At 50.9% G+C, this 12,160-nt stretch overlaps 5 protein-coding genes across 5 annotated transcripts; 2 read left to right on the top strand and 3 right to left on the bottom strand.

The window, feature by feature from the left end:
- Positions 1-2,109: 2,109 nt before the first annotated feature.
- BCR38DRAFT_317768 (uncharacterized protein) lies at positions 2,110-4,325 on the bottom strand (the record flags this gene model as incomplete). Its single annotated transcript, XM_040854732.1, has 2 exons — positions 2,110-3,737; positions 3,791-4,325. Coding segments are annotated over 2 exons (2,163 nt in total), but the record flags the coding sequence as incomplete, so codon positions are not given.
- A 271-nt stretch (positions 4,326-4,596) lies between these two features.
- Positions 4,597-5,367, top strand: BCR38DRAFT_485133 (CI-B8 domain-containing protein; the record flags this gene model as incomplete). The annotated part of the gene is made up of 3 exons (XM_040863839.1): positions 4,597-4,635; positions 4,737-4,843; positions 4,896-5,367. The coding sequence occupies 3 exons, from the start codon at positions 4,597-4,599 to the stop codon at positions 5,365-5,367; spliced, it is 618 nt and encodes a 205-aa protein (XP_040715407.1).
- A 2,088-nt stretch (positions 5,368-7,455) lies between these two features.
- On the top strand, positions 7,456-8,515 carry BCR38DRAFT_342878 (uncharacterized protein; the record flags this gene model as incomplete). Its single annotated transcript, XM_040855974.1, has 2 exons — positions 7,456-7,609; positions 7,680-8,515. The coding sequence occupies 2 exons, from the start codon at positions 7,456-7,458 to the stop codon at positions 8,513-8,515; spliced, it is 990 nt and encodes a 329-aa protein (XP_040715406.1).
- A 963-nt stretch (positions 8,516-9,478) lies between these two features.
- BCR38DRAFT_343228 (uncharacterized protein) lies at positions 9,479-11,184 on the bottom strand (the record flags this gene model as incomplete). The annotated part of the gene is made up of 3 exons (XM_040856014.1): positions 9,479-10,324; positions 10,376-10,698; positions 10,869-11,184. The coding sequence occupies 3 exons, from the start codon at positions 11,182-11,184 to the stop codon at positions 9,479-9,481; spliced, it is 1,485 nt and encodes a 494-aa protein (XP_040715405.1).
- A 37-nt stretch (positions 11,185-11,221) lies between these two features.
- BCR38DRAFT_203774 (uncharacterized protein) lies at positions 11,222-12,098 on the bottom strand. The gene has a single exon (XM_040854112.1). The coding sequence runs from the start codon at positions 11,971-11,973 to the stop codon at positions 11,311-11,313; it is 663 nt and encodes a 220-aa protein (XP_040715404.1). The 5' UTR covers positions 11,974-12,098; the 3' UTR covers positions 11,222-11,310.
- Positions 12,099-12,160: the final 62 nt, after the last annotated feature.

Genomic DNA, 12,160 nt, shown 5'->3' with positions numbered 1-12,160 from the left:
TATGGCAACTCTGATCAAATCAGCGCAGAGAAAATCACGGATTGCGCGGCGACCTGTTTCTGTAGTTGAGAGTTAGCAAAATGGCGACGGTAATTATGAGCTCTCGTTCTACCGCTATTCTCGACCTTTCATGGGATTCAGCATACATGTAGTCACCACGGTAACAGAAGGGGATTGTACTGTTGCTGAAGTTGGTAAGGCGGGGAGGTCAACTTGTTTGGCTGTGTAGCTGTACATGTACACCACAACTTCTGATATCATCCCTCACGGACTGAAGCTCGGGGCATCGGACGTAATTGAGATTGATGAGTTTGTTCATGGCATGTTTACCTGCTCATTGTACCCACTTGTATACGCAGCCACTGAGTTTGCAGACTGCTGAATGTTTTCTCAACGGTGCTTCTCAGACCTACACACCATATGCAACTTTGGTAGAGCATTGTAGAAACCCAAGTGCCATCTTATCGTTGATGTAGAAAGAGTGAGCTGGAGGGTGGTTGTTTCTGAACAGATCATCGGTATGACAAGACTAAGTTGATAATCCGCTTCATGTAGACCTCAGTGAAACCAGCTATGCGCAATGGCAACCGGGGCTTTACAATTTCTCTCGCTCTGGTAATGGTATCTTATCTCTTACTTGCTGGAAATAACTTGACCAAACGTGTGAAGATGGTAGCACTTGCATTTATGTTCAACGCGTAGAGCATGTTAGTGAGGTGAATATACAAGCTTCAGAGACCTCAAGATAATATCACCCAATCCGGGTATTGACTTATCATTCGTCCGCTTGACCAAGCCTCCAAGCCTTCATACGCTGGGCGTGCTGGTTCCTGGGTGAATCCAAACTTACAAATCCACTCAAGGTAGCCTTGGACACCACATCATCCCGATTCGCTCGGGGGCATCTCGCTCGAACCGACATGTAGCATTTCACATGATATGGGCCCTATAGACATTCTTACATAGAAAAGGAGAAGAAGAGAGAGCGTGGCAAGCCCATGAGTTCGATTTCTCTCTTCTCCTTCAACCTCCCCACAAGTAACTTCCCATTGCCAACTTGCCGAGTGTGAACCCATTCTCTTCACAATAACCTCCCGACGCCATCTCACCAACTAACTCATCAACCACAGTCACCATGCAGGTAAGTCTCCAACAGAACCTCCCATCCAGCCATCTACCCCCTTCAACCCAACGGTCTCATAACACACACCTAGTTCACCACCGCCCCCATCACGGCCCTCTTACTAGTCCTCGCCATCCCAATGGCTCTCGCCGCCCCCCCAGCCTGGAAACCCTCGTACACCATCCGCTGCAACGACACCAAATTCACCAACCCCCACAAGCCTTGCGATATCAAGAACCTGGGCTGCAGCAAGAACGGCAGCCTGCTTGTGTTCCCCGGGCAGTCCAAGACCTGCTACACATTTTGCCACTGCGAAATGCGGAATAGGACTGTGGTGGTACCACGGTCGGCTGGGCTGGTTACGCTGTGGTGAAGTTGCTGCACTCAGCTTTAAACATGGACCTTTGGCTGATTGACCACTTCCTGATGTGGCTGGCATTGTGATGAATCACGATGTTCTTAGCTACGGATATCTATATCTCTTAGTTCGTCGTAGTGGCGTTGGGGGAGGAGATCCAGGGAACATAGTGGATACCGTGATATTGGATATAGGATTTCTTGTCATATATTGTGTGGAGGGCTACCCGAATAGTTGCTCGAGGACATTAGACTTCGCCTCCTGCCTAACATCAAGGTGATGCCTCAGGACATTGTTGACTTACGTACAAATGAAATCATCAGCAAGTTTCCTTGTCGTGGCTTTGGAAACCCCCGGAGTATTATCAGCAACCACAAGCTTCAGAACTTGAGTGGTGTAAAACATCAAGGCAATGGATTTGATAGACGCTCATTCCACCTACAGTGCCCACAGGCATTCCAAGTAACAAGTTTCCGGAAATTGTGCTTATGCATTAGTTACTTCGTGCACACAAGTATAGCCAACACATAATCTACGCTCTTACACATCGTACGACATCACTTTATCCACCAAGCCGTCAAAAGCTGGACCCAGCCGGAGGAGCACCAGCAGCAACCCCCTCCCTCTCCCTCCTCCTGGTTTTCTCCAACTTCTTCATCCCCTTCATACTCTTCCTCGGCCTCGCCTTAAGCGAAGCCTTCGAAACCTTGGGCTTGTTCAACAACCACCCATTCATCGGCTTCCGACACCCCACAAACTTGCCTTCGGGAGTGTACACATCAACAATCGGCCAATTGAGCTCGCCCTCCTCTCTTGGCGGCAGGGGCAGCTTCTTTTTCTTCGGAACCTGGGCCATGGCCTCAAGTCGTTCAATTGGCGAGAGATCGATTTCAAAGTCCGGCTGCTCGGCGGTGGGTTCGGGTTTGGCATACAGCTCTCGTGTTCGCACTTGCGCGACTACTTCTACCCACCCTACGCCCTCGATTAAGATATCGGTTGCGAGAACGCGGTATGGCAGCCGGTCAATGTGCATGTTGACTGCGGCCCTGGATGTAATGGGGCCAGAGCGCTCCTTGGTGACGTCCCACTTGAGCGGAAAGGAGCCCGCGAGCTTGATCTTCTCTCCTGTTCCTGGAACGGCGATGTTCTCCACGCGGACCTCGCTGTTTTGTTCTTGGATACCGATGGCTTTCTCCGTGCCTGTGAGATGCGCCTCCAGCGGTGTAAAGGAATAAGACAGGATGATGGGTCCTGGAACTCTGGGTGTAAGTCGGATGAATCCACCTAGAAGGATGGATTGCCCTTGTTTGATGACCTGTTGTTCTGGTATTATGCGAGAACGCATGACCAGGGACTGGCGGTGCTCCTCCTTGACGTACTGATCTAGCCCCGTCCGCTCAACTCCTGGCAGATCGATCAGCTCTCCCCTGTCATTTCCGAAAGGAACACGGATCGGAGAAGCAGTGGTACCAGGCAAGTCAGACACCAGTGGCATTTCCGGGTATTGGGCTTCTGGTTGTGCGGGAGGTAGAAGGGAGTCTTCATCCAGAGCCTGGTCGTCCAGCTTCGCAATTAATCTATCATCTGTGTCGTCGCTCTCCGTCGTTGTCTCAGCCGACGGTGTCTCAGCCAGCGATGTCGCCTTGCTTTCCTTGCCGTACATGTCGATGGTGATTTGATGCTTGGTCGGGTCCCAATCCATGCGACCTTTGGGAAAGACAGACTCGAACAATTGGCTCTTGCCAACATTGACCTTGCCAACCATCCACCCGGCTCCACCTCGTTTCCAGATATCCTCCTTGAGCTCCTTCGTCCACCAGCTTCTCTTGGCACTCACACATTTGATGTTTCCTAGTCGAAGGTCCCGTCCTGAGCGCCCAAGAGCATCTCGCAGAACTTCTCTCAAATATGGTACCAATCGATCCACTTGGTCTTTAGTAGGGGCCAGTAGATCCGAGCGGGTGATTATGAAGCTCATTTCTGTCTTCTGTCCGTGGTAGAACTTGCCCTTCTGTGAGCGACGATTCTTAGTTCGTATGGGCATGAGGTCCAGGAGTTGATGAATCTGGGGTAGTATAGACATGGGGAAGTCGGCAGAGTCGAGAATGTGATAGACGTGGTTGTATTTGTAAGGGGACTCGGCCAGTGTGTCCCTGATCGAGTCCATAGTCGGGTGGTAGATGGAGACTCCCGTCTGGTGGTGAAGTAGGTTGTGGCATCGATCACAGAGAGGGACTTTCAGGGGTGCTTCCTGGTCTTCACTATGTCAATTCCTGAACTTGAATAATTGGTATTCAGAGGCTGCGTACATTCAGGCCCGGGTTCATAAGCTAGACTGGGAGCAATATCCTCCATGTCAAGGCCAAGTTTCTCTAACTCAGCCGGGTCCATCCTCTTCAGGATGTCCTGATAATCGTCATCTTCCTTACGTGTTCTCCGGCGTCTAGGCTCTTCAAGCCCCAGATACAGTCGAACCGCTTTCCTACCCAAGTCGAAATAACCCGGCTGATCTTCAAACGAAGCCTGTGATAGAGCGCCGCAACCTGTGCATTGCGCCGGCAGCTTGCGAATTGGTTTCTTATCGGGAATGATCTTCTGGTGAATGACAGCGTCACCCGGTGGCGTCCAGGTTATCTCGGTTTCTGCTTGCGACTGCAAGCTTCGTTTCTGAGACCATGGTTTTAACGTGCATGCTTCACATGTTACGGGTCGAACCCTGAAACTGAGGTTTCGAGCACCGAGTGCCGGACATAGAAACACTGGTAACTGCACGTCAAGAGTCGCGGGCCGCTCAGAAATCCGGAGCGCGGTGCTGAGCCATCGCGAAGGTAGCGTGCGATGCATCGTATCAACTTCACAACGGTTTGCGACAGAAAGTCGAAGCTGTTAAGCTGCCAAATAGAATCTTGAAAAAGTTCTGGGCTATCAAGGTTGATAGGAAGCGCCAAGATGCACTAGCAGGGATTCGTCAGGTTGGGGGTGCACCTTGCATGATGGATGAATCTTCGGGCCGCTACAACTAGGGTCTCGAAATTTATCGAATTGACCTCATCGACCACGATAGTAAAGCCACTGCCAGCGCCGGAGCGAGCGTTGAAGCTCGCAATTAGTCAAAATGGTGAATCCAGGCAAGCGCATGCACATATTAAAAGCCGTACGTTTCATGGACATCCAAACAACGCACAAAGCTAACAATTTTGCAGAAGGTAGTAACGACGACCTAACTGCGAAGCCCTATTCTAACGAGTGCATCAGTTGCTGGAATTACGCCATGGCCCCGGTGCAGCGATTCTACCTCCCGAGATCACACGGATACATCTAGACTTTGCCCTGCGCTGGAATGATGGACATATGGGACCAAGGTGCGACAGCATTGTTTCCCAGCGGCACCCGCATTCGCTAAGAGAGTTATAGGAAATTCTGGAAGACATGTCTACCTCGCCTAAAATTCTGGAACCCAGCAGTTCCGATGCTAGTCAATCGATCGACAAACCAGACCGGCCCGGCGCTCATGTCCATCTACTTCCGCCAGAGCGCCGCCAAAGCGACGAAAAACTTGACGCCGCTCGTGCAGCAACCACACTCGAGTACAACCAACGAGTGCCCCGCGCCGCCCCCCGAGGAGGAGGAGCGCGTCGTCACTATCGACATGAAGCACCAGCACTCAGATGCGATATTGACCGAGTTTCTGCAGAAGACAGGCGCGACGCTGGTGCATCCGACGCCCGACGAGCAGATGGAGATGCAACAGGTCGAGGAGCTCCAGGAGAAGGGTGCGGTGGATAGGGCTATTGTGAAGAAGTATCTCGATGAGAAGAGGAGGGAGGAGAAGCTGTTGTTGCAGGCCAGACAGGAGGCTGAGGCTATCAAGTTGGCCAATCAATAGTCGGGGTTCACGTGGAAAAGGGGTACGGGGATGGCTTGTATAAATGTGTACAGTACGGTAGGGCCGCGTGTATGACCACGGGCGGCTGCGTAAAATGTGTACAAAAACGGCTCAATGGAGATATATGAGTAATCTCAAAACATGTTCAAAGGGCACCGATGTGGATGGTCCAGTTTGTTTCATCATCGGGAACATGCCCAGATACGAGTTTGGATGGGAGACGAGATGCATTGCGAAGTGCGTCGTAACATCATACTTCTAACAGAAGTGGATGAGTGTGATAAACGAACCGTCATGGTCGAGTGTGGGCGTGCTTGTTCCAGAACCACCGCGAAAAGGGACACATCGCCGATTGAATATAGGATGGTCTTGTGGGTGGTGCGGAAGTTGAGATTGTGCAGTTGGTGATTGAAACCAGGGATGTGCATGGTTGCCAACGGGCCACTGGGAGGAATCTGATTTGGTATTGGAGGAGCGATATGCATTGGTGGAGGTCACTTTATGATGCGGAAGGTGTGGTATGGCATGCAGTGGTGCAGATCGACCGGTATTGAAGCCATGAAGTCACGATATCAATTGGTCAGCGATACAGTCAAGTTATCAGGCACAATGGATCCCGGGTCACGTCGGCGGTCAGCGTGGGTGGCGGCTGCTCGGGTCAAGGCGTCTTATATGCCAATTAGCAACCTCTTTTCAAGGTCATCCAAGTAAGATCCTAACCGGCAGTCTATGAAATCCCTTGAGAGTGAATATTTTGTAGGTCGAGGGTTTGTGGCCGGTCGAAACCCTTGCCTGAGCTTTTGCAAGTTTTACGATTTCTTTTATATTTGCAAGCTGCTCTCTTTGAGTACGCATCATTTTTTTTAGTACTGTCCTCATTCAACTATTTATGCCTTGCAGCTAGTTTTCTACGGTTGCAATGCTTCCACTGGTAGCTGGCGGAGTTTAGGATTGTGAAGCAGTTTGGAACCCTGACAATCACAACTGCATGGCCCGAATGGCTGTTGTTTCTTCGTGTTATCTAGTTGCTGTCGGTAATATATACCTGCTTAGGCTGGATCTCTTCCATTGTAGGCATGAAAACAGGTAGAAAACCTAGCATAGCTTACCAACTGTACCCGAAAACGATGCCAAAATCAAGCACAGTTATGACACAATTGAAATTGGATTCTAGCATCCACCGAGTTAGTTCCCGCATACAGTCAAAGGCTAGATTCCGTCACTTTAACTTACAGCCACTCGTAGTCTTCACTATCTGTCCTGAGTTGGGCCACATGGGTCAACTTCTTTATAAATGAGCATTCAGGGCACCCGGTTATTCTAGACGTGTCGCGTACTCAAATCATATATATAAGAGATTGTATCGCCGTTAGTATCCTATTAACTACTATCCACACTTTTGAATAGGGATTTAGAGGACCGGGTTTGCGTACCTCTGAGACTGCGAATGGCAGATTTTCCAGCTCGGCGTGGAATACGCCATGGATTTCTGCCATCGAAACAGTGCCAGGGATAACCTGAACCTATAAATGGCACGTTAGTATCCTCCATTCTAAGCTATAAATATGAAGCGATTTGGAGGTACCATACCTAGGAGAGAGGGAGGTGCGAGATTATTTATCATCCCCTCCACCCTGTTATAGAAGCTCCAGAGTCAATCTCACAGTATTTGAGGTAGAAGTAAGCTGCTATTCTGGGAAAAACTACGTAAATGGTAAATACGAGCGGTGGTCCGTTATTGAGAGCGTCATTCCAAGCAATTTGCGTGAATCATGAATAATGGAATCAATTCTCAACTTGACAAGTGTAATATTGCCTCTGGTAGAAATATGAAGATTCGTAAATAGGGTGGAGGTGACAACATTGGATTCAGTGTAGAGAGAACCTACCCGTTACCTGCCCCTGGAGCTATCGATAAGGCCATTGGCGTCGATGGCTCTTGACGCAATCCAGCATTTAGTGGCCAGCCCACCATTCCGTTTGTACAAATCTCCATTACCGCAACATCGTTGTCAACAACCACAACAACGCCATACGAATCAGTTCTCTACCACAACATTCCCTACCACCAGCTTTCCAGCTCTCGCAATGACAGAGACGGTCCAAGCCCCTGAAGATGCGGCGGCCGCGCGCGCAGCCGAGCAAGTGCGTCTGCGCAAAGAACGCCGCGAAGCCAAAATCAAGGCTGGCGGCGCCTCGCGACTCAACAAAATCACAGGTCTGGGCGGCGGTGTAGCACGAGGTGAGCCAGATTACACCACTAGCACCTCCTCTATCTACCTATATCTCTTGTGTCTAACGATACTTCGCAGATCCTCAACCACAGCCCCAAACTCAAGCCCCGACACCTCCCCCCCCGCAACCCACACCACAGTCCAATCATGAAGACCCCGACGAAGTCGACATATCACAGCACTACTACGATCCGCGCACCACAGGACGTGCACTGCCTGCCGAGCCCTCGCTCTCTGAGGCCCAGCTGCGCCAGATGATGCTCGGTTTTGAACCGCCACCAGGATCCAGCCCCAACGCTGGAGCCCAACGAAACCCATTTGCGAGACCCGGCAGCGGCGGTGGCGGTTCCAATATGGCAGGTGTGGAGGACGATCCCATGATGAAGATGATGCAGCAAATGATGGGTGGCGCTGCCGGAGCGGGAGGAAACCCTTTTGTAGGCACCGGCATGGAAGGACTATTCGGCGGCGCCGGTGGCTTAGATGGGATGCAGCAAGCGCAGCAGGCGGTAACGGACAAACCAGCTAACATCTGGCGGATCGTGCACGCCGTGTTTGCGCTGGGACTGGGACTGTACGTCGCGCTGAGCACGACGTTCACGGGCACGAAAACGGAGAGGGAGGCGTTGTCCATCAGCGCCACACTATCAGGCCACAGCATCGAGCAGACGAGGGCGTACTTCTTTTACTTGTTTACGTCGGTCGAGGCGGTGCTGCTGACATCGCGATTTTTCCTCGACAAGAACCGCGCGCCGCCTAGTGGGGTGATCTGGAGTATTACCGGGTTCTTGCCGGGTCAGTTCAAGAGCGGCGTGAGACATGCGCTTAAGTATGGTCAGATTCTGAGCACGGTTCGGAGCGATGCGCTGGTCTGTGTTTTCGTGCTGGGGGTTTGCTGCTGGCTGAGATCATGAAGCAGACAGCGCAGTGGGGGGAGGGAGTGACGGGCAACTATGGAATGGGACAATAACGAGCATTATGAACGCTTACGCCCGGTACTATTCAGCGTCGATAATATTAACAGGACTCGGGGACTCGGTAGAAGCTGAGGGAAGCTGATTCTCCAGCTGGGGCTATATTTCCTATGCTCTTGACGTTACGGTGGGCAAAGGCGAACTATATACCACTTTAGATTGTGAAGGGAAGGCTGGGAAATAATAGGTATGCTACCAGACGTGGCCCTTGGAGGGAACCCTATGAGGCCCAATGCAACGAGTTAACTCCCACAGACTCCCATCGCATGTGAAGTTGCAGGCTTCTAATTCGCCACATAGTCAATTTCTCTTCTTTGTGTCCTATCTCCTTCCGGAGGGGGCACTTGTGCGGATGCCGCCCACTTATGGCTGCTATAGTCCACATACTATGGAGAGAAGTACATTAATGCTCAGGATTTACCCATAACAGAATTTAATTTCTCAAATCTTGCTCCCAACTTTTTGGGCATGGTCTGTTGCCGGACGAGATCAACTACTTCGTCCCTGGAGCTTGAAAAATTTCGCGTTATTATGTAAATAAATCCATGCTATTTAAGAGGAACTGCCACAAACTTGCTCAAGTAAATTTGTGGCTGCTGGTTTTTGGCCTAATTAGTACGGATATTATTTTTCAAACAACTTGAACTATCAGTCCCAATAAATCACTGGAATCACAACCTCGCTACCAGGAGCTTGTGGACAAGTATTACATACAGATTCTTGGGACCCCTTAATCCTATGCAGATATTACAACCACAAGCCCATGTAAACCAGTTTGAATGCCATAACTTTGCAGGTGCCACTCCGTTCCTCTCCATGGCCAGTTCCAATTACCAGTTCCAATTACCAGTCCAAGTACACCCATCATACAGACGCCCCTGTCAAAAGCCAGGCCCTAATGTCTTATGCCTCTAAAACGGTCCCAAGCACATTCCCCAGTACCCCCCGGACCCTTTTCCGATCTTCCAAAGCGCAAGTGAAAACAACCGCAGTACTGGCAGCAAACACGACCGTCTCGCGCCACTGCTTATCCCATGCGTACCGCCTTGGAAGCACCGTAGCCATGGCCCGAGGTGCAACGAAGAGCGCCATGTCCTTCCGCCGGCCCGCAGCCTCGAGTAGAATACTCCATCCGCAAAGGAAACAGCCAGATCCTACACATATGCCGTCATCGATCTTATTACATGCAGTACTGTTCCTGCCGATTAAATGAGGACCGACCCGTGTCCGGGCTAGACAAACGCCATAGTAGAAGAGCATGATGAACGATCCCAAAAATGCGGACGATCTACACGCCGATAAGAGGGCCGTCTTGAGACCTTTCGCGTTGGGATGCCGTACCACGAGGAGCAGGTTCAGCGGCAGGTACATGGCCATGGACCATTTGCAAGAGCGGTAGCATCTCGAAAGAGCATGGTATTCGCATGAAGGTCCGCATCCCATGTGGACAATTTCGCAGGGGAAAGGGATGGCCTTTGCTGGGTCGCCCCATTGGAGCGGCCACTTATACTCTAGGCACATGCCCTGTAGAAGTGGTGCTTGGCCGGTATCCTCCTGGTACCGTATCTCGCCTGTTCGAAAGCGCTTCAGCGCCTCGATAAGACGGGTATCTACGGCGGCGGCTGAGCTAATCCATTTGTCGTACGCTCTGGGCAAACTCGAAGGGGAGTATACCCAAGCCCACATTATAAGCGAACATGATATTGCGAATATGGCTGGATCCGTCAGGTTGGATATGGCCGATTCGACCTGGGGTTATTGTCAGTGCTGGAAACATCTGTCTTGAGCAAATATGCATACTCTCGTCCATCGTCCAGAGGCCAACCGACGACCACGTCTTCGTGCCCACAATCCGCCCACAATGACATCGAGGGCCCGCGTGACGGCAAATAGCGACAGGTCTAGCGTACGGCCAGCGTACCTAGTAGTATGATGTATAGTTCCCGGAGTTAGCTCTGATTTGACAGGATTTGTCTCTTCGAATCGTTCACTCCGCCTCGATTGCAGCAACTTAAGACCTAAACAAGCCGCGACGAAAGTTGCAATCCATCTCGAGAGCCTATGACGCCCGTTAATGATGATCTCGAAGGATAGTATCGAAATAAAAATTTGGAATCTTGAGACTGGCCAAGCCACAAGCAAGTGTGACCAGCCGGATTTACTCACCTTCGCCGGGTCAGTCCCGGGATCTGGCCACCATGTCGGGATAATATACGTCGAAAGAGTATCTGAAACCGACGTTGTCAGTACGGTAAACGGCGAGAGACCAGTAGCAACTACTGGGGCACATTACGCACATCTAACAAGGTACTGCCTCCTACGAGAGCAGCGCAGAACGTAGGGAATCGTTGCAATGCCAGCCCACCGCGAAGGATGCGTCGCAGGGATACCAGGAAAGACTCGCGGGGTAGTTTGGGGATGGTGGTGTTGCTGGCATCCCTGCTCCTCCTAGTGACAAGTTGCAGTACCAGCGTGAGGAGCCTCGGCGCGACCACCGACGCGTATCCGAGTGCATAAGCACGAAGTAGAGGCCGCAAAACGGGTGGTATTGCTTCATCCCATTTGGGCCTACTTCTGGTGGACCCAGGTTGCAGAGAAGATGTCGTCATTGCGACGGGGCCAGAAGCAGTTGCCGCGCAGCGATTGGAGTTGACAAGCGGTTCGAAGCGGTTCGACAGAAAATGAGATGCAAAAGTCGAAGTGTTACCCCATCTCATGCAGTATGATCTAGAGATTTACCAGATACCCCTGAATCGACAAGGCATAACACGATGGGCCGTGGCCAGCTTCTGGGGAGATAGCAGCAGAAATTGCCGAGGTAAGATCAAGCTAATTCGTGATGTTTGGTTTGCGATTTCCGTTCCATTAATTGGGACTGCATCAAGTCCGGTTCCTTTACTAATCGAAGTGCTTGATCTCCTCAGATCCGCATAGTTCCGCTGTGAGGACAGGATAACGCAGTATAGTGTTGGATTGTATCGAGATCGCCCCTTGTGAGCCGAGAGACCGGGATGAATGGAATAGAAAGGGGTGGTAGGATGACGCGCGGTGAAAACGAGAACTCCAAAACTTGTAACATGAACTGCCGCGGATCGCAAAGAATGTGGTATTAAGATGCCAGTGGCCGAGAGTACAGAGCGTGCAAAACAAGAAAAAGCTCGTTTCCTCAGGGGGCTGATGAGTTGATGAGAGCAGATATTAATTGACGGGTTGCGCGTGCTGTAAAGATTATGCGTAATGTACTGAAAGCCTAGGTGCAAGTCAACATATCGGCAGGCCTTGAAAATTGCCGCCTCGAAGAACGCAGGATTTGAGAAACCCGAGGGATCAGGGCGCAAAAGGACGATACCCCGGATAAGCCTGTCGGTACGTTTTGCCATTCCCTGCAAGTTTGACATTGGCCCCGGAGGATGTCAGTTCCTTACGTAGTATCTATTCATGCACAAGATGGACAACCTTCTTTTTAGAATTTGAAGCATCGAAGAAGAACAAGCGAAGAACGATAAGGGTGTTTGGGGGGCTCTGCGGTCGAACGCGTTGAAGCAGCTTCAGTAACACAAATTTCTCAAGCCTGCAAGACTAGAA

Source organism: Pseudomassariella vexata, assembly GCF_002105095.1.
Source record: "Pseudomassariella vexata strain CBS 129021 chromosome Unknown BCR38scaffold_7, whole genome shotgun sequence".
Lineage (NCBI taxonomy): Eukaryota > Fungi > Ascomycota > Sordariomycetes > Amphisphaeriales > Pseudomassariaceae > Pseudomassariella > Pseudomassariella vexata.
Note: the sequence above shows the minus strand (reverse complement) of the source record. Positions and strands in the feature narration are given on the sequence as shown.